Source organism: Sebastes fasciatus, chromosome 23 (assembly GCF_043250625.1).
Source record: "Sebastes fasciatus isolate fSebFas1 chromosome 23, fSebFas1.pri, whole genome shotgun sequence".
NCBI lineage: Eukaryota > Metazoa > Chordata > Actinopteri > Perciformes > Sebastidae > Sebastes > Sebastes fasciatus.
Genome location: NC_133817.1, coordinates 17196373 through 17222850, shown reverse-complemented (window position 1 = coordinate 17222850; position 26478 = coordinate 17196373). Strand labels below are relative to the sequence as shown.

The following is a 26478-nucleotide window of genomic DNA, read 5'->3' as shown; positions in this document are numbered from 1 at the left end:
TGTAATAAAACCAAATCTTTATGTTGTGGTGCGACCAGTTTTAATTCAGCAACGCATAAATCTCCACTTTAAGCACTTATAACTACGCTAAGTTTGAACTAGGAGGAGCCGGTGCAGCTGCACACCCACACAGGTGTCTCCACTTGTCCTGGCTGATTAGAGATCAGCTCAGCTTCATGCTTGGTGGAGTCTTAGGAGGGACTAATGAGGCAAAGTGACAACACCTGCAGGGACCGCGATGAATTTGATTTCTTTCAGACTGAAATATGGTGTTTTTTGGATTGAACCTGTTAAGCTAAATTCCCAACTCTAATGCATCTAGATAAGAAAAGTACAAATCCCCACGCTTTAACTTTCTATGTGACGCTGTATATAAGCAGAGGCCTGACAATAGCGCGCATTAAATCTGAAGATGGGGCTTTAAATCTTAAAAGCATCTGTCAAACGTTGTCACCACATGCCTGCAAGAAAACATCCATCACGTATGGCCTGATTGTCACAACAGCTGAACCATATGTTGAGGCTTTAATTGCAGAGTTTAGTTCTAAACTGATATATAGACCGACAACACCGGAGCGAAATGAGCGCCATTAAAATTAAAGCTGGCTCGAAGCAGAACCATATTGTGGGTTTTATCAAATTTATGACTCATGTAAGGACATTTGCCGACAAAATGGGTTCGCGAGAGACGGCTTAATTGAGCGTCGAAGAAGAGATTAAATACGAGATGCAGCAACTATTGTGTGCAAATGTTGTCAAAAGAAAAATGCTTTTCAGTGTTTGAACAGTCCTGCGTCATATCTACGCTGAAATTTACAGTAAAAGCTGAAGGTCGTGTGTGATTCTGCCTGATCAGCACAACATGCGGCTTGTCATGATTAATGCTGTGAGACATGAAGACATGAGTGTTGGCTGGAATTTAAATAAGGACAGCTGCATTGGCTGCAGCCATAGAGTCCTAAAAAGCAACAGGACATGAAATATGTCAGGAATATAAATATTTGACTTGAATGACACATTTGTGTGAGAAGGAAATAAATCTCCATTCAAACTGTTTCATGAATGAACTTCTTAAACTCTGACCAAACCTTCAGTTTGTCCATCTAACGCATGTTGTGCAGCTATAAATAAACATTGCTCAAACCCACAGAACTGTTTATCAATTCTAGTGGTGATCCCAAATCAGATGTTGGGATATGCAATATTCCAATGTCATGTTTTGTATTTGCATTTTTCTAAATCTAAAGAAGCAGTGAAATCTTTGCCGAGCATGCAGAGTACTATGGGTATACTTCAATATGTTTTTGTATTTTGAGATGAGCAAGATGTCATTTTTTTCCAGCCCAGTCAACTGCAAAAAATGTTGGCATTGCAAACCAGGTATACGTTGATTGTCTACCTTTTTGGATTCGGTGAGATCATGGATGTGTAAATAGAACTGGATACAGCGTTGGTGGCGGTGCCCTGTTCATTCCTATTAAAAAGTTGCTCAGTGGCGCATGAAGCAAAAAAAAGCTTGACTTCCGAGTATAAAAGTACCTAGATCTTCCGGCGATCTTCTGCATCTCAACTCATCACATACTGCCCCTTGGTGTCACAAAAAATCACTATGTTTGGGAAATAACTACTTAGTTGGGCTTAAAACTACTACATTTGTAAAGTGAAAATGACACTGAACTTCTCTGAGCTCACCTTAAAGCTCAGTTGTGTACCTGAGAGCAGGATTTTGTGACATCACAACTAGTTTGGAGCCATTCACGGTTCAGTATGCAACTCTTACAAGTCCTGTGTGGAAACTTGAAGCCTTCAGTGCACATACAGTATACTGTGCATTCCAATACCAATACTACCATACTATTTAGTATGCCAGAAAAAGATTTAGTATATGTCCCAATACATAGTATGTCAAATGTAGTATGCCAAAAATACCAGGATGTTCTACTGCATCTGGTCCCATTTTGCCAGCATGCATTTCTGGCTATTCTGACCCACAATCCTCTGCATAGCGAATATATGATCACGAGGGTCAAAGATCAAGGCACAACGTTATGATGAAGTAGTACGTCCCATTGTACGCATACTGCATGCAACAGTACGTACTTTGTCAGGGCAGCTGCAATATATTAAAAATAAAAAGAATAAGTATGCGATTTGGAACGTAGCCATGGACTTTTCAGTGAAGTAGAAGACATCTTGTGTCCAGTAGCCAAAGTTTGGAAAAAAATAATAAGCCTTTTTGTATATCAAATTATGGATTTTTCAATAAAGGATAAAGAATTGAGTGGATGTAATCAAAAACGTTAAATAACCTTTCAGGTAACTTTTCTTTAGTAGAAAAATCAGATCCATTCAATGCAGTATTTTTTATATTTAATTTAAGAATATCATCAATAAAAAAGAAAAGAAAAGAAGTTTGATTGAAAAACATAGCCACATTGTTAAAAAAAATAAGAACTGCACAAAGCCTAAAGAAAACAAAAATCTAATAGCCTACATGTAACTGGATAATGATATAAGCAACAGTAAGATGTCTTTATGGACACAATGTGACCCTGAAAACAACACTTTTATAAACACAGTCTGAGATCAAACCCCTCCAGCTCACAACGTGACTGTGAACTGCATGAGAGCAGCTGAGTGCATCTCGGGGTCCATTTGCGTCTCCAGTGCGTTGCAGCTTTAACCAGTCGGTCCATCATGCCTTGCGGTGTCCCACTTCAGTTCCGATGCAATTTTACAACCAGCAGCTCCTCTGTGGTCTCCTCCTCTCTCTCAGTGGTGGAGCTGAGCGGCTGCTAACAGGAGGAGCAGCAGATGTTGAGAGCTCCATGTCGGATGTCCAATAACCGGACGGACTCGTGTTTACATCAACAGCACTGGTTGTTAGTATCTAGAGGAGGAGACGTGCGCACACCGTGAACTCTCTGATGCAGGAATATCCCGCATGTTACCGCACAACAAGCAGCAGAAAGTACCGGATTTTACCCCTGAAAGAGGCTGCAGCACCAACAGGAGAGTTTCAGATGCTCTGACAACACAACACACAGTGAGATCTGCTGCTGAACACAGGTAGGATGTGTTGTTGTTTGGTTTTACGCATGCATGGTGATGATGCAGTCACAATGCGTCAATCTGCTGCCATTAAAACAAGGTTATAGGCTGTTTAAATAACCTCATTTATGTAATTTCATAGTGCATATGCTTTAGAAGAGCTGTCACACACTGGTCAGCTGTAGTTGCATAACTTTATTTCACAACAGATTTATTCATGTTTTTTCCTCCTTATCCTTTTAAATGCTGCACTAATGTTGATTGTTTTAGAATAGAATAGAATAGAAAGCTTTATTGTCATTGTATTAAATAAAACGAGATTCACAGTTTACCACTTCTGGTCATGTGCTTTAAAACAAATACTTGACTAAACGAGGCAGATAAAACATATAACAGATAAAACACACACTGTTATATAAAGCAAATAAAACAGATAAAGTAGATGTAATAAATAAATATAAACAGAAGTGTTACACTGGAAGTATAACATATAAAAATAGATGTAATGTAAACAGAGATAATTGCACTTGTAAAGTAGATGTAATAAATAAAATGTTAGCAACTTGAGGTGTATATTGCATCAGGGATATATTGCACAGATAGAGGTATTCACATTCAGTGTATTAATATTGCACAGATTTATTGTTTGTTCAGTGGATGTTTTATGGATGTTTTAGGTTGTTTTATAATTTTATTCTCAGGTACTGTCTTATTTATTGTAGTATTTATCAACTGTACTATTTATAGATTTTAAGGGGCTGAGAGAGAGAGCCAGGGTAAAATGCATTTCATTACATTTCACTGTACTCTGTACTTTTAAATGCATATGACAAATAAACTTGAAACTTAATGTGCCACTGACCAGAAGTGGCAACTGTGAATCTCGTTGTATTTAATACAATGACAATAAAGCTTTCTATTCTATTCTATTCTATAACTTTATTTCACAACAGGGTTCAGATTTATTCATGTTTTTTCCTCCCTTACCTTTTAAATGCTGCACTAAATGTGCCAGACACCTACTTCTTTATACTTCACACAAGAATCCATCCTTAAATGGAGTGATATTAGTTGTTGTTCCACATGGTAACATACCTGATCCATGAGCCAGCAGGAAATGAGTGAGTGGTCAATGTGTGATGGAGTTGTTTTGGTTGTACCATGCATGGTGATGATGCAATCACAATGCATCAGTCAAGAACAACATTTACATCTGCTGCCATTAAAACAAGGCTGTTTAAATAACCTTATTTATGTAATTTCATAGTGGATGTGCTTTGGAAGAGCTATAACACACACTGGTCAGCTGGAGTTGCATAACTTTATTTCACAACAGAGTTCAGATTTATCAATGTTTTTTCCTCCCCTTATCCTTTAAATGCTGCACTAATGTTGATTGTTTTATGGATGTTTTAGTTTGTTTTTTAATTTTATTCTGTCTTATTTATTGTAGTATTTATCAACTGTACTATTTATAGATTTTAAGGGGCTGAGAGAGAGAGAGCCAGGGTAAAATGCATTTCATTGCATTTCACTGCACACTGTACTTTTAAATGCATATGACAAAGAAACTTGAAACTTGAAACTTAATGTGCCAGACACCTACTTTTTATACTTCACACAAGAATACATCCTTAAATGGAGTGATATTAGTTGTTCCACATGGTAACATACCTGATCCATGAGCCAGCAGGAAATGTGTGTGTGTGTGTGTGTGTGTGTGTGTGTGCGGATCTGCTGCTGCTATGATGAATCTCTTAATAGAGTTGGGCAATAAGCGCTCACTCAGCAGTGGCTTTAATCATCCCAGTTCCTTCAACTAAGTCACACAGCTACAGTCACAGAGGAGGAAGTCCTTGAAGCACACGTGTGTGTGTGTGTGGAAGCAAGGGCAAAACTCATTCACAGCCACTGTGTTTACTCTGCGATACAAAAAACAATCCAAACAGTGTCTTCTCTTGTGCAGGACAATAGAACATAAAAAGGTATTTTGTTGACCTACATTTGGCTTCTGCAAACTATGTATTTCTTCTGATTTACAGTATTATTTCCTTTTTAAAGAAGCATTTGCTTTAACATGCCATCCTTTTTCTGTAGATGAGGAATATCTTTAATATCCTGACCTTTGCCCAATACTCCATGTGTTTATCTGTTTGGTTTGTCTCTTAATAGATGTTTAAAGGCTGATTCTGGTCAAATATAATGATGTGCTTTTTAACAGATAAGGGCTGCTAACTAATAGAAATACAACAACTTACTATAAGTGTCATTATCTGCTTAATCTGTCAGTTATTTTGTCGATTAATTGATTCATCTTTTGGTCTATAAAATGTAAAAAAAAAAAAAAAATACAAGAAAATGCCATTCATATTGTCTTAAAGCCCAAATGTGCTGTCTTGTTTTGAAAGATTTACTGATTATCAGAAAAGTTGCCCTCCACCAGCATTTCAAAATGGGGTTATTGTTGGCGCCACTGTCGCAAAGACAACCGGATCGCTTTCCGTTTTCCTCAGAGCAACTACCAACAACAGTAACTTCGGTTGTTCCATCGTCCGCTACTGTAACTGATAAGAACTTACAGTGATACTCTTTGGTAACTGGGGATAGCTACGTTGGCTACCTGGGGAAAACAAAAGTGCTATCCTCGTCCTGTTTTGGTTGCACAATGGTTGACGCACTTCTTTTTGTGCCGTAAATCGAGCCTTTATTCTCCCTGGAGATCAACGAATTGCACAGTGAAAGCGAAGCTTATAGGGAACCAATCTAAACGCAGATGGTGTCATCATTCTATAACCATTACATTGTGCATTTAACATTTACTTTATAATAATAAGTTAAAGCCAAACATTTGTCTATTGACACTTTTATTTTCTGTTATTTGCTAATCGATGAATTGTTTGAGCTCGGTATGAGATGGCAGTAAAAACTGGAATAAATTCTATAGTATTTTTCATCACCTTTTTGAAAAATAAAAAACTTGTGCAAAATTTAAAGTGCCTTCATTAAGCATCCCATTAATTTGTGTCTCTTTTAGCCAAAAGCTGAACATCAAAGCTCTATAAATCTACACAACCATCGCTCCCCTCAGTCACAATCATAATCCAATTGATTGATGTCACAATGCAGTTATCTAAACTAGTAAACACGTCATTCCGTGGAGTCAGACGTGTGGTCCCAAAGCAGAAAAGTGTAATTCAACAGACTTTGCAGTGTAAACCCCATCCAGACTCCCTCTCCCACCACCACCTCCATGTCTGCTAAGCTCCGAGTCTTACAGGGTTAAAGGCTTATTGTCTCCTCCAAGCTGATTAGTTTTAACTTTTGAGAATGCAAGGTGGCAGTTTGGTCGCCCAAACATCAATATATGGTGATATCGTTCTCAGCACTTGTGGAAATACAATAAATATAAGTTGGATTTTGAATGTTTTTTTCCACATGTCTTCAGCAGTTTAACAACTTCTTTCCACACTTGATGGTGGAAATTGTGATAAAATACCAGTCCACTGCCAGTTAAGACGTTTTCAGTCATTTGGATTAAAATGCCCGCCAAATGGCACGTGTCGCATCCACGTAACACCCCACTGCTTGTTTGTTCAGGGGGGAAATCTTAAGATTGTATCTCACAGAATAGATGGTTGACAGTTCCTGAATGGAAAGCTGTCCTGTCTGATTTCTCCCTGAATCTTTTCTCTCAGATTATTCCGCCCTTTTTGTTTAACCTGCAGCCGCCTCTCCTCTCCTCAGCTGACAAAGTTGATGTGGAAGTGAAAGGCGTCTCCATCGAGCAGCACACAACTGCGTCTAGCGGAGTGCTCATGGGGCGATTTGAAGCAGAGGTCGTAAATTGAAAAGGAAAAATGGGAGGTTGTAAGGTGTTGGATTTGATCCAATTTCACATTTGAATCATTTTAATATCTTTCTCAGATTTCAGGGTGGACTAACAGTGTATAAAGTGGGGAACAGTGATGAGAGATACTGCTGTATGATATGAGGCTGTGTGCTAACTCCATATCACAAAGTCATGAGCGTGTTAGGCCTATACCGCGAGGGCCACTGAGCCCCCACCGTGCTCCATCAAGAAAAGTGACATTTTGTCTGAGGACATGGGTCACATCCTTATTTAATTAGCCTTTATGTATTTGAAATACCTGCTGACATGAGCATATCCTGTGGCACGGCTCTATGGACGGCAATATTCCTCATCCACTTTAGTGCAGACTGTAATATCTGAACTACAGGATGGATTGCTGTGACATTTTGTACAGGCATTCACGCTCCCTCAGGATGAATTGTGGGAATATTTTTGTCTTGCAACATCATCAGGTTTAAAATTTGTCCAATACTTTGGTTTATGTGAAGCTCCAGCTTTGTATTGTTTAGCAAATGTTAGCATGCTAAGAACTAGGGCTGTGTATCGGCAAGAATCGATACGATATGGCGACACGATACGTATTGTGATACAGGGTTTACGATTCAACATATTGCTATATTTTGCGATACTGTAAGAAAGGCGATATATTGTGATTTTTTTAAATGTAATTTAAGGGAAACTGTTACAGTATAAAGAACACACCATCATATGCATAAAATCTGAGTATCAGATCATCTGAACAGTAGGATCTGCATTTGCATTTATCACATTCCCCGTAACATCTAACATCATAGCACTACTTTGAGAGGTCACATCTCTTTGCAAATGAAATAAAGTATTGACAAAGTTGATATTTGCATGTAATCTACTAATTAAAAAAACGATAGTGTTTTTGAGAATTGATACAGTATCACAAAACATAATATTGCAATATTATTTTTGATATTTCCTTACACCCCTACTAACAGTGCTAAACTAAAATGGTGAACATGGTAAATACCTGTCAAATGTCAGTATATTTAGCATGCTGACGTTAGCATTTCGCTCAAAGCACTGCTGGGCCTAAAGCCTCACAGAGCGGCAAGCATGTTTGACTCGTGTTCACATGCAAATTAGCTTTTGCTAAAACAGTGGTTCCCAAACTGGGGGTCGCGACCCCTAAGGGGGGCCCAGCGTTATAAAAGGGGGGGCGCAGCTGATGTGCTAAAACATCCGAGGGTTTATGTTCGTGGCACTGAACACACTTGCAGTGTATTTTAAACCTTATTTCATAGTTTGGAGAACTGTTGACTTGTGTATATAATAAATGAGGTGTGTGTGTTTATTCACTTAAAGTACAGCCGGAGCTGAATTTCCCCTTTTTGGAAGTCAATTAAACCATCATATGAAACTATGTTGTTAATAATCTCCACCAGTAGACCAACTCTGAGACGTTCCAGCTGCACCCCCACTTCCTCCTGAGTTTGAGAAACCCTGCTGCAGTAGTAGTAGTAGTAGTAGTAGTAGTAGTACACACCTCCACGTTTTCTCGCAGCCCACATTTCGGAGGAAACAAAGAGGAAGTGACAGGAAAGCACGGGTTGCTTCTTAATTGTTAGTGATTGTTTGGTCTACTTTCCCAGACCGTGCCCTCCAATCAATCCAGTCATCTGTGTAAGGCCTCGGACAAAGCCAGAGCTGCGTTGCCATGGTGAGGGATTGTTTGCATCCAGTCATGCCGCTATGGCCATGTGGGCTCAGACACACACACACACACACACACACACACACACACTGCAGCATGCTCTTTTGTCTGTGCACCACTTGTTTCCGTGAACCCCCTCCTGCTGCCTCAACCTCCTTGTTGCTTTAAAAATTTGCCCCTGATTGCATCATCGTTGTTGTTGAACTGCTGCTGCTGCTTTAAAACGTCACGTCTTCTTGTTAAAAATCTCACTCAAATCATATTTTCAGGTGTGTTAGTAAAATATAGTTTGACTCAGAAGTGTGCTGCTATGATGTCTGTATTATAGAAACTGAAACTATACAAGTATATACAAATTACTTTAAAAAACAAAACAAGTACAAAAAGATGTACTTATACACACCTAATTACAACTTAATAGTGTCTCAAAATAGATGAAATAAGATTATTAAGTAAGTACATTGTTCATACAGCAGTTCACATGGAAGTATAGTTAAATTAACCAAAATTTAGTATTCTTATTTTTTACAAAGGTTTTCCCTTAATAATGGTAATGTTTTTTTACAGTGACACTAGTGTAATTAAAATAAACAGTACTGTTTACATTGGGCTTGTGCTATTGGAATGAACATGTGCAGGTTTAATTGGATTTCTTCATAATTTTTTGGCAATCAATGACGCATTTTTCTGTTGTGTTGGTTGTTGGCAGGCTGCTAGGAGGAATAAGCCAGGGTCAGGGGGGTTCAAGCTTAATCAATGAGTTTGTTAAAGTGTAATTAAGTGATTGAGTGAGGGTGCACTGGGCTGAAGCAGAGCAGGAAATGAACTCTTTGGTGGGGTTTTTTTCCATTTAAACCCAGACTTGTAGTTGGCATTAAAAGCTTTTCTTTTACATTTTTCATTCTTAATATCTTTGTACCTTTTTAATGCTCATCTCAGATATTAAAGGGGCTTTGAGTGGTATTTTTGTGCTGATCCATCTTATGAATTTCCCTCCCTGTTTATAAGAAACATTGACTTCTCCAGTGTGTCCCCTCCCTACTGTAGCTCTGCCTTCTTGTGGCATCCTGAGAATGAAACTTCAGGGGAGGCCAGCTGAAGTCACGACTAAGTTTAGCTCAGCTGTTAACAGCCAAGACAACACGGCCTTCTTCATGTCTGACTAAAAACACATGACTGCAGCTAAAGTTGTCCAAAACCACAAATGTCAACCTAAAAAATATCAACCCGATCTCACGCGCACACCCATGATGACACATTTTAGGCTTTTCACGTGTCATTTGTATGCCTCGCAACAAAACTACGGTAACATCTGCAGTTAGGTTGAGGCAACAAAACTGCACACTTAGGTTTAGGAAACAAAAGCACATATTTAGGTTTAGTAAAAATGTCATAGTTGGCCTTAAAATAAGTATGTAAACTAAATAATGTACAGAAACAACGTAACATAAGTACAGAAAACATGTCACAAACGTCACTAAAAGACATGTGACTAATGTAACCTAACAAAACAAGAAACTGACAAAACCTTTGTCCTGTTTTCGTTGGACGTAAGGTAGCGTAATGTAACGTAAGGTAACGTAACTTAACGTAAGGTAATGTAACATAGCGTAACCTAACAAAGCAAGAAACTGACAAAACCTTTGTCCTGTTTTCGTTGGACGTAAGGTAGCGTAATGTAACGTAACTTAACGTAAGGTAATGTAACATAGCGTAACCTAACAAAACAAGAAACTGACAAAACCTTTGTCCTGTTTTCGTTGGACGTAAGGTAGCGTAATGTAACGTAACATAACGTAACTTAGTGTAACGTAACTTAACGTAAGTTAGTGTAACGTAACTTAATGTAATGTAACTTAACGTATGGTAATGTAACACAGAGTAAGGTAATGTCACATAGCGTAATGTAACAAAACAAAAAAACCTGACAAAACCTTTGTCCTGTGTTTGCTGGACGTAACGTAGCGCAACGTAACGTAGCGCAGCGTAACGTAGCGCAGCGTAACGTAGCGCAGCGTAGCGTAGCGCAACGCAGCGTAGCGCAACGCAGCGCAACGCAACGCAGCGCAACGCAATGCAGCGTAACGCAGCGTAGCGTAACGCAGCGTAGCGTAACGCAGCGTAGCGTAACGCAGCGTAGCGTAACGTAACGTAGCGTAGCGTAACATAACAAAACAAAAAACTGACAAAACCGGTGTCCTTTGTTTGTTGGACCAATTCATCTACCCACCCGCCCACCATAAGCGCTTTTTCTCACCTTTTATTCTACGTCACTAGCTTCGAGCGTAGCATATTTACGTGGATGTGTTTACATTTCAATCAGTACAGTCTACATTTCGTACAAATGACCCGCCAAAAGCAAGAAAGACGTTGTTATTGCACACTAAATGCCTTGTGCCTTTTTGTCGACCAGGCTGAAAATATCCACAGCCTCACACTGATTCGAATTTTATTGCTAAAAAGAAGCCATATGAAGATAATTCCACCTGACTCTACCTTTTAGACGGTGCTTTATTGTCCTCTATTCTCTATGAATAAATGACTACGTGAAGGATTCGGTATGCAGTTGGAATGTGAAGCAGTGAGTCTGTGTGTTTATTAAACTGTGACTAATGGAAAAGGAAATGCCAGCAGCCACAGCACCTTTCCCACAGGTTCTGAGGTTACTCACTGTGGTGGAGATGTGGAGCTCAGTCCGACACTAAATATGGGAAGTATAAATTTACAAGGAGGAAGCTGAACCAAAATAGAACCACACATGTTGCAGCATGCTAATTTGTGTACACTCGCCATGTATGATTTATTTATTCACACTCTGGCAGCGAGGGGCTTCAAAGTGACTGTAGATCAAAGACAGCGAGAAACTATGGAAATGGCATGATGAAAATTCAGAACAATAGCAGCAACGGGTGTCGTGAGAGAGGCACAGCAGAGGTGGCTGAGGCGCAGGAGGCCGAGCCTCTTTAAGTGTTGGAAGTTATTAGCAGGGTAAAGAAAATCGAAGCTCGTTTCCACAAGGAAACGGACTGCAGCAGTGGTGATGCTGCTGTGCAGAGAATTCGATTAGTTCGACATTGACGTACCCTGACCTTACGTTCACAGGTCACAGCTTATACACTGTATATCCTGTGTATCTCAGCACATATAGGTACAACATTTAGTGGTTATGAAAAGGCTGTTTCATCATCAAGGATCACAGTATAAACACCTAAAGACCATCTGCTTCTGCACAGCTGCCTGCTCCTATGGCACTGTACCGCTGCTTCTCATACCTACTAACATATGTTGTGTTGTTTGTGTCAGAGGGCCAGTGGGAGCATGTGAGTCGAGGAATTAAATTAAATGCACAAAAAACACAAAGACGTGTTGGTGAGATCAGTTTTAACCTAATGTTTTTTAGTATTTATGGTCATGTTTGCTATTTTTAGTGTCTGCACTCGTAGCCAAGAAGTGTCCCCAAGGATCTGAATCATCTTTTAATTCAATATAACTGTTACCTTGGTGGAGAAGGTGACTTGTAGGCCTGAAAAGACACTCCAAGCTTATGTGGCACCCTGCCCTGCCAGACTCATGTCTCTTTTTTTTATCATTTTTATAATAATAATACAATAATGCCTAAATCTTACACCATTTGCATATTAAAGTCTCTCATTGTACGTGTCCACAGGGGCGTTTTTTATCGCGAGGGATCGCCTCGCTTCCCAGCATTGGATGCTTGATGGGCTGCCACTAGGCACAAGGCAGCTGATTGGACGAAAGCTTTCCCTCGTGGGCTGGTGCTGCTCCCAGCTTTCAAACCCGAACCAACATGGCGAAACTTCTCTTATATCACAAAAATAGTTCACCGAAATGTGTTTCTGAAAACATTTTATGCGAGAAATAAGCCACCCAGTTGCTGAATCATTTTGGATCAACAACGGTTAGTTTAAAAGTTTCTAGTTAGTTTCCAGAGGCAGAGAGTTGCGTCGGACGCCTGTGATTTGCATAAAGTAGCCTGGACCTCAACTTTGTGCAAATGAGGAGAGGCCAACGTGACTCCCCGTCTCTCAAATCGTGCCGCCACGCTACCAGAATGCATTGCACGGCTTCTTACACAGACAATGAATGGGAAGCGTGGAAAGGACGGAGGCTATGTACCATCATTGTTGACTCATTTGGGCTCGAACGAGGTGAAAATAAATTTGCTGCAGCTTATTTTTGCTCTCTTGTTTTGATGATACGCGTGTGATGATTGTGTCACAGAGGAGCGAATGAGTTCAGCACGACTTCTCACATAGATGTGCACATAGCAAGTGTGTGTGTGTTTATCCATGTGTGTGTGAGAGAGAGAGGGAGGGAGCAGATTTACAAGTTTGTGTCAACACTGGCTCTTCCTCTCCTGCTGTGATTTCACCCGTCATTGAATAAACATCGTATCACAACATTTCAGCTGCAGCTGTGACAGTTTAAAGGCGTCGTCACATCATCTGGATACTGTGTGTTACGAAACCGTGTCACAGACCTTTTGTTAAGCAAATTTAATGCAACAAATTTGTTTAGAAATACTCCCAAGTTTTCCAATGAACAGTAAATTCAGATTAGAAATGGCTTCACTCCATTGGCCTCTTGCTGAGTAGATAATGTTACAGTAAGCATGACTTTGTGCCTGAACCACCAGCAATATGAATATTGTTTCTTGTCTTTTTCATCCAAAACGCTTTCTTGTGGTAACCCCAAACCTTATTCTTTGCTTTGTTTATCCATCTGTCCCTCTACTGTTTCACATTCCATCTTTTTATGCCTCCGCGCCGGTGATAGCCGTGGCCGGAAGCATTATGTTTTCGGTTTGTCCATCCGTCCGGTCCATTCTTGTGAACACAATATATCAGGAACGCCTGGAGGGAATTACTTCAAATTTGGCACAAATGTCCACTTGGACGCAAGAATGAACTGATTAGATTTTGGTGGTCAAAGGTCACTGTGACCTCACGTCCGTCCCACTCTCGTGAACGTAATATCTCAGGAATGCCTGGAGGGAATTACTTCAAATGTGGCACAATTGTCCACTTGGACGCAAGAATGTACTAATTAGATTTAGATCCAAGGTCACTGTGATCTCACAAAACACATTTTTGCCATAACTCAAGCATTCATACGCAATTTTGCACAAATGTCTAATAAAATTCTGACATTTTGGACAAACAAAAGCGAGGCGGTGATTTCTAGTTTCCTTTAATTTCTCCCCTTTCTTCCCCCTTTCAGCTGAGCTGTATTCATGCGTATAGTCTCATTTGCCGGGCTGTAACAGGCGTCTAGGTTCAGATGCACCCCGCAGTATCTGTCTGCAGTTACAAATCATCCCGTTCCCCACCAAAGGCAGGCCTTGCCCTCACCAGATGCCTCCAGTGCAGATGAGTGTGCAACGTAATGCAGTCTCAGTAGGAAAAGGCCTCGAGGGGGACCGCTAGTTAAATTGCAGGAGGGATGGGGAGTCCCACTCCAGCTGTGATGAAGATGGAAGGAGCCTAACTTGTTAAGGGAGGCCTCGAGCGATATGGGAAGTCAAGGATCAGCGCCGAACTGATGGCCCCGTCAGGAAAAAGGAGGGCTGCTGCCCAGTAGGGTTGCAATAGTCTGAGCATTAGGCACCAGCTCCCTCACTGCTCTGTTGCGCCGGCCCCGCTGTCGTGGCCTTGCCAGGTTCGTAATGACTGCCTCGCTGCTGAGGTGCTTGTGTCAGCAGTTTGAAATGGCTCTCATTCTGCGTGCTGTGAGCTCTCCTGCACCGACACCAGCAAATGAAAAATGTAGTGGATGAGGCCTGTTAGACGGTCACAATCACTGCACCACAAGTGTGTCCTTGCAGCAATTCATCAGCAGCGTTACAGGAAACTACTTCAGACAAACAAGTGTTGTAAGTTGTTGCGAGTTGTTTGTTTACAGGAAGCTGGTGTCACTCTGCAGAACCATGTTTTTATAACGATTTTAGCTCTTTCCATCTATATTGTAGTACGTGTGTTGTCTGTAAAGTCGTTCTGGGAAGTGTAGGAAATCACAAATTGAACCATGAGGTTGGGGGAAAAAAAGGCTGGGAATATCGACTTTTAACAGAATCGTGTTGCGACTATATGATCATTGTGTCATTATTTTTGGCAAAATTCTGTTGGCCAAATTAATGTTTTCACGTAAACTGTATTATTAAAACAAAGTGAATTATTAAACTTGCGTTTATATATTTTTTGGCTACTTGGGGGCAGCGTAACAAGCTGTAAACACGCCATTGCCATATTATCACCTTATAAAGTTGATATGGCTAATATGTTAGCAAACAGTTGCCTATTTACACATCCAGCAGACAATGTTAATGCTCTACTCTGTTCAACAGCTTGTCCAACCTGATATCATGCCAGAGGAAAGCGTGTCAGTATCACGTTTTGCCTGGCCGAAGCGTGAATATTACATGCGTGTATAAAGGTGTATTACCAGCTGGGGGAAACAAAACCACTCACTTAGGTTTAGGCAACAAAACCACTTAGTTAGATTTAGGAAAAACATCTTGGTTGGCCTTAAAATAAGTATGTAAACACAATGCAATACGTACGGGAACAACGTAACATAAGTACGGAAAACACGTCACTAACGTAACATACAAAACAAAACAGCGGTCTCCTGGTTGGAAGTCCTGTGTTTGTTGGACCCGTCCACCTCCCCTCCTGCCCGTCATAAGTGGTATTTCTCGCTTTTAATTCTGCGTCACTCGCTCTGAACGTAGTATATTCATGCAGATGCATGGTGATGAGAGCGGTGAGAGTCAACCCGAACAGCAATGTTGCGGGCCACGAAACCAAAACACACATAAAAGTAAAGAGTGCAGCTTTAAGGTTTTTTCGTTTTACAAGCGTTTACAAGAACAACACGGTTCATTGCACTCAACATTGTTTTATTTTTTCCTTTTTAAGGATGGACAGCTAAACATCATTAGCACCCCCTTGTGGTGTGGAGGAATGAGGGCCTCTGGATGAAGGCCATGGAGCTGAAAGTATGGGTGGACGGAGTGCAGCGCATCGTGTGCGGGGTCACGGAGTTCACCACATGCCAGGAAGTGGTCATCGCTTTGGCGCAAGCCATCGGTAAGCTCAAAAACTACTTACTACAATATGAGAAACAGTGCGTTCATCTCTCACTCGTCTGGGATCATAGAGCTGAGTGACTGTTGGTTAATGCTTCACAGGTGGTAGATGCTCAAAAACAGATCTAATACCACAAGAATATGAGCAGTAGATGTGAATTATTACTGGTTATATGACGGAGGATTCACAGCCCAATATAAATACATAAAAAGAAAAGACCACGAACAAGAAGAGTGGATTTAACACTGTGAAATGAAATCCTCTCCGTCTGGCTCCTGCGCTGAAAAACTTAAACTAAGGTGGTGTAAATGATATTTAGTCCCACATAAATCCCTATGGGGATTTTCTGCTATGTGGGTTGTGTCCGATATTGGCCAGGCAGGTTGTCAGACATACTGGAGATGATAAATTGCAGTAAAATGAAAAGTGACTAGAGGGCACAAAGAGATTTTCTACCATAAATGGGCTGCACAAAACGAGATGAGTCATGCTGCAGACTTTGGTTTATTTACGTGCTGTACAATTGCAGAGAAATAAGTTGACACTCACTCTCAATGTTACTCGTTGCATGGGTTGTATTTTGCATGTAGCTGTGAATCCAAGAACATAAGAATATCATTTCATCAATTGTTTTTAAAATGGACAGATGTTTACAGGGATTTCTCACTAACCCCCACACATAGATGTTTCTCAGAGTTAAAACACGTGCGTCTTTCATGGTGACAGTGCAACAGGAGTTATGGCGTCCACTGTCCTTTGTGCTCTCTGTGCCTTTTGTCCAGGTCAGGGCACTTTGATGTGAATGGCTGTAGTGATGAATGCACCTCTTTTTACAAGGACCCTTACTGTGCAAGACGAGGGTGAGGGTACGATGGGCAGTGTTCTACTCTTATCTGTATGTGTACAGACAAGAATGCAGTTGTACACACACACATAGAGCCGTGACCCATTGAACGTTGCCCTTTTCCCAACACAGTCACTGTTTGTTGTTGAATTTTCCCACTGTTAACAGTTCTTTGAAACTACAGATGCTGCACAAGCGTGGGAGAGTTGTGAAAGAGTTCAATGAATCTGTCCTGTCTTTCCTCTTTCAGTCGCAACACGCTTTGAACTTTTTTAAAACGTGCTTACAGTAACTTCTTACCACTGGGAGTTTGCACCATGACAACATGCACAAATAGTATGAAATCAAATGGTACCAAGCCATTAAATGTTGCTTTTTTAGGCCATAAATCAGGGTGTCGTCTGCATAACAAAGAAAGTGAATGTGACTGTGTTTGTCCAAGAGGGCCAAGAATAAATCCTTGGGGAATACCACAGAGGGACCTCCCAAAGAGAGAGCAATACTACAACAAAGAAAGTTTTCTTGAACAAGTGTCAGCTGAATCAGCATCATCCCTGTTGAAACCAGTGGGCAACTCCAGGGTCTGAAAAGTGAAGCTAATGCTGAAGTGCCTAAAACTTGCATTATTTCTAATAGCCAGCAGGGGGCGACTCCTCTGGTTGCAAAAAGAAGTCTGATTGTATAGAAGTCTATGAGAAAATGAGCCTACTTCTCCCTTGATTCATTACCTCAGTAAACATTGTAAACATGAGTTTATAGTCTCAATCGCTAGTTTAGAGTCAAATAGACCATAAAGCAGGGGATGCTTTAGGGTGTTGCTATCTTGTGATTGACGGGTCGCTACCAAGGCGTTGTCCGGTCTGGGAGTTGTTCGTGTTTTCGTCTTACAACTTCACTTTTCAGTTCATGAAAAGTGAAAGGGTTAATTTTTGGTCGCCTAAAAATGTCTTATTCAGCGTTCGGTTGTACATAGCTCCATCCTCTCGTGTCACTTCTGGTTGCAAATAACTAATAACTAAACCAAGATGGCGACGTCCAAAATGCCGAACTCGAGGCTTCAAAACGGCAGTCCACAAACCAATGAGTGACGTTACGGTGACTACGTCCCCTTCTTATACGGACAGTCTGTGGTTGAAACCGATTTTCTAAGCAATTAAATACAAAACTGAAATAAATTGAATTTAAATTGAACAGTCAGGCCAAGCAAAGTAACAAAACAACCCCACAGCTGTCATCACGTTTTGATTAAAATATTGCTGAATCCTCATTGGTGCATGGAAGTTTATGACATCACATGTTTCCAACTGAGCCCCGCCCACTGCAAAATAATGAGAAGAGTACCGAGCAAAGGGAAAAAAGGAAATACAGAATAAATGAAATAATCAAACCAGTTTGGAAAATTATTTTGTGGTTATGTAGGACCCCATCACTCATTGTAAGAAGCAGATTGAGAAAAATATGTTATTATGGCCTTTAAGTTGAAATTTGTGTAATTAAGCACCACATACATCTTCCTTTATCCCAGGACGCACTGGCAGGTACACTTTGATCGAGAAATGGCGTGAGACAGAACGTCACCTGGCTCCGCATGAGAACCCCGTGGTGTCCCTCAACAAGTGGGGTCAGTATGCCAGCGACGTCCAGCTCATCCTCCAGCGGACCGGCCCGTCTGTTAGCGAGCGGCCCACCTCCGACGGGCAGGCTCGCGTCCCGGAGCGTGGCTTCTACCGGCAGAGCCTGCCACCTCTGGCCAAGCTCCGCCCGTCGGGGACAGACCGCTCGCTCAAACGGAGGGAACCCAAACGCAAGTCTCTGACCTTCACGGGCGGTGCTAAGGGCCTGCGGGACATATTTGGGAAAAGCAGAGATGCTGAAGGTAGTGTGTTTTTAGTTTGTTCTTCATTTGTTTGTTATTCTATGCTTACAACAATCCAATCACCATCCTTTCATCCATCAAGCCAAACAGGCCCAGCAGCGGGGTGTGAGTCTGAACCTGAGCAGGGTCGGAGGTGTTGGAGTAGCATCTGTACCCGGGAGTCCAGCCAGAGAGCTGAGCCGGCTGGTGCAGCTGCAGAGAGGCAAACTCCAGGCCCTGGAGAGCCGTCTGCTGGGCTGCGAGGCCGAGCTGCGAGACTGGGACGAAGCCGCTGGCGAGGCCGATGAAGTGAGTAAAACCACAGCTGCCACTAGCGCTGTTACTTACAGGAATAGAGGATGTGTGCAGATCCACAACACCTGCACTCTAAAACCCTAACAAATGAAGTTTTACGTTGCGTTCACACAAAGTAGTAGGCAGTGCCTGGCCTTGTTGAATCATTTTTCACTTTGTCAGGGAGGAAACTTGGAGGAGGAGCTGCTGCTTTTAGAGCAGCAGGTGAGGAGGAACGACGGCGAGATGGAGGAGGAGGAATTCTGGCAGAACGAGCTGCAGATCGAGCACGAGAGCGAGCGGCAACTCCGGCAGCAGCTAGTCGAGCTGCAGGGCCGCGTGCGCGACGGCGAGGCCAAGCTTTCAGAGTACCTGGCACACATACAGGTGAGAAAAGCTACCTGGTAATTGGGTTTTATAAACGGCATGAAAACTTGGAATTGAAAAGTGGAATGACTTTGGTTTTCTGTGAAGACTATTTTCCATATTATTTGTTATCTGTGGTGTTCTGCAGAGCATGGAGGGAGGCCTGGAGCAGGAGCGGCTGCAGCAGGAGGCTGAGCTCACCCAGAGGGTCAATGAGGAGGAGGTATTCAGTCTATTATGGTCTCCAAATACACACAAAACAGCATTCAAACAAAGAGAAACTAATTTGGTGAACTGCTAAATGAATGAATGAATTCAACTCATAATGCTACATTGTTTTTCACAGCAAAGGAATTCAAATTCTCAAGTTTTTAACAAATTAAAGCATGAAAGAGCCCTCCTACATCCTTACTATGAGGATTAGTTTACTTTTGCCCATTTCTCCCACAAAGTTGTGATGAGCATTGGCTTTCCTCTCTGGATTCAGGTGCAGGCCCAGCTGGAGAAAGTGAGTGCGGAGCTTGAAATGCAGAGCCAACACACGTCGAGGCTGGAGAGCAGCTGCAGGGCGTTGGAGCGCTCACTTGGCCAGTCCAGCAAGAGATTACAGGTCAGATTCTGTTTAGGATTTTAAGTTTTTTTAACACCAAAGCCTCAATATTGTCCGGAATTTAAAGCACCCTTTGGCAGTTCTGAAATACGTGCGGAGGATGCTGAAGTTTTTATCAAGAAATTGTTTTAAAATGCTCCTTCAAAAGTTGCAGTTTGTGAACATCCAGTCCTCTGCGCACACACAGGTGGAACCATAGAAATCTAAGCTCATTAAGTTGTGGGCAGTGAAGCGAAGTTTAATCTCTGGCTTGCGGGGATGCGCGGCGGATCCTCGGCCGCGTGCCTTCCTCGTATGAAGTGAAATGTGCAGGCGAGGTCCGGTAGGGTGTGGGAAGCATGAGGTAATGAGAAGGGGAAGGGAGGGAGGGTATTACGGCATTCTTCGCCTGATTAGAGAGGGGCCTGAATAAGTACACAATCCCTCGCCTGCGGTTGCGTAACCATCTGGTTATGACTTCTGGAGAGATCCTGAGCACAGTGGGATCCCTTATTGATTAAATCCACCTCAGTTAAAATGCAAATATGTAAATGTGGTTGAGTGAAGGTAGAAAAACGGATTCAAATTAGGTACAGCAGCTGAATTCGTGACCTATTTCTGTGCTCATTTCTTAGTATTTTTAAAAGGAGTATGCACATTGAGTGTATTATTTATCAGCCGTGGCACAGACTTAATGTAGTTGTCTTTTTCCATCCCAGGAGAAGGAGCAGGAGCTGGAGCAGCTGACAAAAGAGCTACGACAGGTCAACCTGCAGCAGTTCATTCAGCAGACTGGTACCAAGGTCACCGTGCTGCCTGCCCAACCTACAGGAGAAAACTACAATGGCACGTACACACACACACACACACATACACTCATGTATACACCAGCAGAGACTCCATGACTTGCCACCTTCCCATCACCTTGTTAGAAAAGGTTTAATTCCATAGCTAAACCACATTTTGACTGTGTGCTTTGCATATGTGTATGTACACAGTGCCACCTTGTGGTCGTCCTGAGAACGACACGTTAGACTGTGGAGGCAAGATTGTTGTGCCATAACAGCTTAAGTCGGTAACCCCATTACACGGACCAAATCACTGGCAGCCCTAAATGCTGAAGACTTTCATAGTTCGTCAAAAGGAAAATCCCTATTTTCATTCTCAAAAGAAAAAGAAAAATCCCCCCCTGTTTTGTTTTATTGAATGTATTAATATTAGGGCTGTCAATCGATACAAATATTTAATCGCAATTAATCGTATGATTGTCCATAGTTAATCAGGATTAATTGCAAATGAATCGCACATTTTTATCTGTTGAAAATGTACCTCAAGAGAAGATTTGTCAAGTATTTAACACTCATCAACATGGGAGTGGGCAAATATGCTTGTTTTATGCAAATGTATGTATATATTTATTATTGGAAATCAATTAACAACACAAAACAATGACAAATATTGTCCAGAAACCCTCACAGGTACTGCATTTAGCATAAAACAATATGCTCAAATCATAACATGGCAAACTGCAGCCCAACAGGCAACAACAGCTGTCAGTGTGTCAGTGTGCTGACTTGACTATGAATGCCCCAAAACTGCATGTGATTATCATAAAGTAGACATGTCTGTTAAGGGGAGACTCGTGGGTACCCATAGAACACATGTTCATTGACATATCTTGAGGTCAGAGGTCAAGGTACCCCTTTGAAAATGGCCATCCCAGTTTTTCCTCGCCAAAATTGTGTGTAAGTTTGTAGTGTTATTCAGCCTCCTTCTCGACAAGCTAGTATGACATGGTTGGTTGGTACCAATGGATTCTTTGAGTTATCTAGTTTCATATGATGTCAGTATCTTCCCTTTGGCTTTAAAACTGAGCCCGGTACAACCTAAAAAATCGAAGATTGTGTTATTGCGTTAAAGAAATTAATGGCATTAAAATGAATTTAACGCGTTAACTTCGACAGCCCTAATTAATAGAAAACATTTACGACAAAGTTACTGAAATTATTTACAATAAGCTCACTAGATCCTAGAGCAACATCATCCTAAATCTTGTCCTTTTTTATTTCATTGCTTGCTACAGAAGTGGACACTGGTTCTCTGAAACGACTCGGCTCTTCTCGCCTCTTACCCAGCGACCTTCGCGCCCTTCAGAGCGCCGTGTCCTCCAGCCTCAACCCTGAAGGCATCTACGTTTGACCCCAAACTGTGCAGGAGACATTATTTGAGCAGCAGGGTCGGCCTGATGTTACTAGAGCTGTTCCTATGACTGTAAAGCCTCAAGAATCGACTCCCCAAACTGCTGAAATGCTCTTGAGCAAGGAAACAAAGCGTGGAGGATGTTGGCAAAAACATTACATGGAGGATGAGTGGGGGTATCACAAAAAAAACAGTTCTTCCTGCTCTGCCTCCTCCTCCTCCATCTTACCAGGACTCAAACTGATGTCAATATCCATTTGCAAACTAACATTTAATCTGTCTGAACTCCAGCGGGTGAGTGAAGATTAATCTTAAATCACTCTCAGTCTCCTAAAGCTCCATTTTTCTCAGAATAAAAAAGAAAATAAGCCAGCAGATGTATTTTCGTTGCCTGAGGAGGCTTTAGCCAAACAGTGCAGATTGTTTTTACATTGTAAGTCATGAACTGGAGGATGCAAAGTTTGGAAAAACATAATCCATGCACGAGCATGCACAAAACACCAACACCATAACCACAGCCATATCTGATTGTTGCCTTACTCTGGTGTTTTAAAACCAGACGTCAATAATGTTCAAACAAGGTAGCTACTAAACTATGCGCCATAAAAAATGTGATAAAATGCTTGGCACCAAATTCAGGCGATACCTTGTCATGGTTAATTGATGTCAGTATAACTCAACTGTGGCTCCTTTTCTTTCACATAAGTTTTTATATTGATTTTAATCGGGAATACATTTGCCTCATATTTCCTGTGTTAGACAAAAATGCCCATCATATAGAGTAAAAGATAAAGGAGAAAATAGATGATCGACTATTGGACATTTTTGGTGAAATAGTTTGGCTCTCGGCTCAGTTTTGTGTCATATTTGGTGCAGAGCCATTAATCTCCTCTTTGTTTCACTTGATCACTTCCTCTCTGAAATGTGAAAGCAGCGATGAGTGATGACGGAGGCCTTTTGAGCCTGCGGTGGAAATCCAGTTTGGAAAGTTTGCCAACAATGACTTGACACCCGGTTTGACCACCAGGTGGCGACAAAACATGAATTATTCAGACTTGGGGTGGAAAGTTAACTGTGTGAAAGTTGCTCCTGGTGTGATGTTATCTGTCTTTTTCACGGGTCAAACATGACAGTGCATATTGTTTTTGTTACAAAGCCTCAGCACTTTAGCTTTCAGTGTAAAATCTGAGGTGCCACTTAGATGGTTTGACGTGTTTCACTGTGTTCATCAAACAAAAAACAGTATTACACACACATACTGTATTCTCTTGTTCCATCTGATTTTTTTAATGAACTAAAGATGTCTCATATGAACCAAAGCTAGTGTGAAAAACTATAATAGTTAGATGAATGTACTTTTTTTATATGAATGCAACTTGAACCAGTATAGTAGTCGCGTCTTCAGTTTTCATGGTTTGCTGTTGTTAGGAGCCAGACGGTTGAGCTCTGTCTGGTTGAAACTCAGCATAAAAGAAGTTGACAGTAAAACTCAATCAGGCTAAAACATGTAAAAACAATGCAAGTATTATGCCAGTAAAGTCTGGTTGTTACTGCATTTACCCGTTTCTAGTTGATAATAATTTCTCGTCGGCATTCTTGGAAGAAACTGACACAATCCTGGTGGGAATATATGGGCTTAAATAAGGGTCAATAAGCTTTTGAACTTAAAATAAAATTCAAAGTCTGTAGTTGTACATCAAGCCTGTGAAAAAACTTGAAAGATTTGCGGTTGTGAGAAAGTCTAAATAATATTTATAGATTAATTATATAGTAAGTAAGTAAAGCGTTATTTATATAGCACCTTTTTAAACACAGGAAAAACATACAAGGAAAAACAATAATCAAAAATACATACAAACGCAGCACACAGAAAACACAGAAAACATACAGCAACCAGTTACCACACAGATCAACCCTTGGACTTCAAGAAAATTATTAAATATATCAACAGTCCACGCACACAAATCCATTTTGGCCCTGCTTTGGGATGTAAGAACGGGACTAAAATTCATACTTGTAACTTAAATGTGTGCGCGCATGTGTCACAGACACAGTGTGGGAATTTGGAATTTCACACACAGTTTTCTGATTTGAATCTGTACTAAAAATGTTCACAAAAGCAGTTATCAGAGTTTGTGCAAGCTCACATTTGATGTTAATTATGCACAAATTTCAGTGGTGGAAAGTAACTTACTACATTTACTCAAGTGCTGTTCTCAAGTACAAAATATAATCGACACATACATTATGATGTATTATTACAGATAAAGCTATCCAGCAGTATATAAAGTAATTAGAATGAGCTCCACCTTTACCAGCTGCAACTTTAAAGTGATGTGCACATTAATGCATCAGTATTTATTATCCGTTATTCCACGGCTTTGTTGAATGACTTGATTCTGATTGGTCAATCACGGCGTTCTGCGGTCTGTTATGTCTTTATAGCAGACCGTTGCGATGTATAACAGACCGTTGCTATGGGCGCAGTTCTGATGTCGGACTCTGGTGGACCGTTTTTTTGTCAAATTATTGATTTCTTAAGTAAGTAGCTGTGTAATAAGCGGGATAATGTACAGCTAACGGGTCATTACTATGAAATAAACCCCTTCCTTAAATATATTATATAGTATTCTGAAATGGGCCGTTCTGCATAGTGAGTACTTTTCCATTGGTACTTGATGCTAATACTTTTGTACTCTAGCACTACTGTGGTAATTCTACTTGTACTTAAGTAAAAAAAATCAGTACTTCCTCCTCCACTGACAAATTTTGTGTACACATTCTCGTCTTTTTCACACATCTTCAAACCTTTTCTACCTGTTCAAAAACTGTTCAAAGATTTTTCACGGGGTGTAAAGCGTGATCTACAACCACAGGCTTTGAAATCATTTCACAAGCTCAATATCTTATTGACCCTCGTTTGAAGCAGCTTGTATTTGTACTGTGAGCGGTAACAAAGTGAATTCCTCCCTCCGGTGAGAAGGATCTTCGTTCGGTGCAAAGGTAACCGGAGGAATTCACATCTCAACTCGGCAAACTACTCTCAGAAATTTTTCAGTGACAGAAGTTTTTCCTTTTTTCCCTTCCTCCTCCTCTTCCCTCAGTATGCAGTATTATCGTCATGGCAACAACTTCAGCTGTGACACAGAGACTGTAACCCGCTAATAAAGGAATCACAGCTCTCGGGACTGCAAGTTTTGAATAATGGCATGCCTTACTGGTGAAAAAAACTAATTGTAAATAATGTCTACATATCACATCGGTCTATGGACTATTTTGAAAGTCTGAAATATGCAGAGTGCTAGAGAGGTTAGATTTGATTGCTGCCGTTCAACAGGCAGCTCTGTGTGCATGCAATAATGTGTGATTGGTTTATTTGGACTCCCAATTAGTGGCTACCGAGGATGCAACAATTCATCAGAGAATCATTTTTACTTTTGGTTTGTTGTGTCCCTTTTTGCCTTGTTGACCTTTAAACTGATAAAGAGCAGACTGCGAGCAGAAAAATGGCAAAACACATTATTTTCTCGCCTTTTCATTTCATTCTGGCAAACATCTGTGGATGTAAAAGAGATCCGTGTTGCATTGAAACACGACAATACGTTTACAGACATCGCCAGTGATTGGTTTCTGTTGTGCTTTTCAGTAAAAGAGTATACAAATGAGATGATGGAGCCATTACGGAAACAGCCATCAAGTGGTTTAGGAAGCTCTAATGTAGAAACGCTGCGGCTCAGGGATATTTCAAGACACGGATTTACCCAGACAAGAATGGGCAGAAAGTAATTATGGATGAACGCTGTTCACGATGTCTCGAGCCATTTGACAAGTTCAATCGTGTGTTTGCTCTCGTGGGGACTCGAGCAGCTGTTTGACAAATTTAACATGTAGCATCGGCCCCTAGATACACCACGACAAATGTAAATGATTTGGTTCTGAGAGTAGCTTTATGTGCAAAGTAAAGCGTTTCATGTTTAAGCTAGAGACAAACAGCTTTAACATGAATCATGAATGGAATTAGATGAACTGTGCTTGGCTAACTTCACTGACTTGCATTAACTCAACATTTAAACAAAGTATTGTGTAGTAAATATGTTATGATCTTGTATTGTTTACTCACAAATTCACCGACTGTATTTTTTTAGCTTTCAGAATTTAACACGTTTTTCTTTTTTGGGTCATTATTCAGCCACATATATGTATGAAAGACATGGAAATCAAATTCAAGAATAATGTAAAATTATAAATAAATGAATGAAATATATTTAAAAACATGCCAGAAATGAATAAACTGCTATACAGTGCTGAATACTGTGGAATTTTTTGCATTATTATTGGTGATACTGCGTTTCATATTTCTCAGACAGAAAATCTACAGGATTTGCTATATGACCAGAGCAACCTATTTGGGGGACCTGGTGTAAAAATTAGCTGTTGGGCCCAATACTATCCAACACACCAAACTAAACTTGTCAAACTAAAAATGATCAAGATCTTAAAACTAGATTTTGACTCTTTACAAACTGACTGTTAGCTAAACTCCACCCTCACTGTTGTTATGCCTTCCAAACTTTCCGTTCTCGCACAAATGATGCAGTTTACAACGCAGCCCAGTC

General features: G+C 40.9%; 1 protein-coding gene across 2 annotated transcripts; it reads left to right on the top strand.

The window, feature by feature from the left end:
* Window positions 1-2727: 2727 nt before the first annotated feature.
* rassf8b (Ras association domain family member 8b) lies at window positions 2728-26176 on the top strand. Of its 2 annotated transcripts, XM_074625046.1 has the most exons (10): window positions 2728-3069; window positions 8545-8612; window positions 15545-15715; window positions 18085-18435; window positions 18518-18723; window positions 18892-19095; window positions 19223-19297; window positions 19562-19684; window positions 20383-20509; window positions 21747-26176. In XM_074625046.1, the coding sequence occupies exons 3-10, from the start codon at window positions 15604-15606 to the stop codon at window positions 21860-21862; spliced, it is 1314 nt and encodes a 437-aa protein (XP_074481147.1). In that variant the 5' UTR covers window positions 2728-3069; window positions 8545-8612; window positions 15545-15603; the 3' UTR covers window positions 21863-26176. The 2 variants fall into 2 exon arrangements, with proteins under 2 accessions (XP_074481147.1, XP_074481146.1); XM_074625045.1 differs by lacking the exon at window positions 8545-8612 and having other exon boundaries at window positions 2729-3069.
* The last annotated feature ends 302 nt before the right edge of the window (window positions 26177-26478 follow it).

Bases quoted from the DNA above. Each gene is read 5' to 3' on its own strand.
- rassf8b (XM_074625046.1), top strand. From the start codon at position 15,604: ATGAAGGCCATGGAGCTGAAAGTATGGGTGGACGGAGTGCAGCGCATC. The intron at 18,724-18,891 runs GTGAGTAAAACC...TCACTTTGTCAG, and splicing joins CCGCTGGCGAGGCCGATGAA to GGAGGAAACTTGGAGGAGGA. The intron at 20,510-21,746 runs GCACGTACACAC...TGCTTGCTACAG, and splicing joins TACAGGAGAAAACTACAATG to AAGTGGACACTGGTTCTCTG.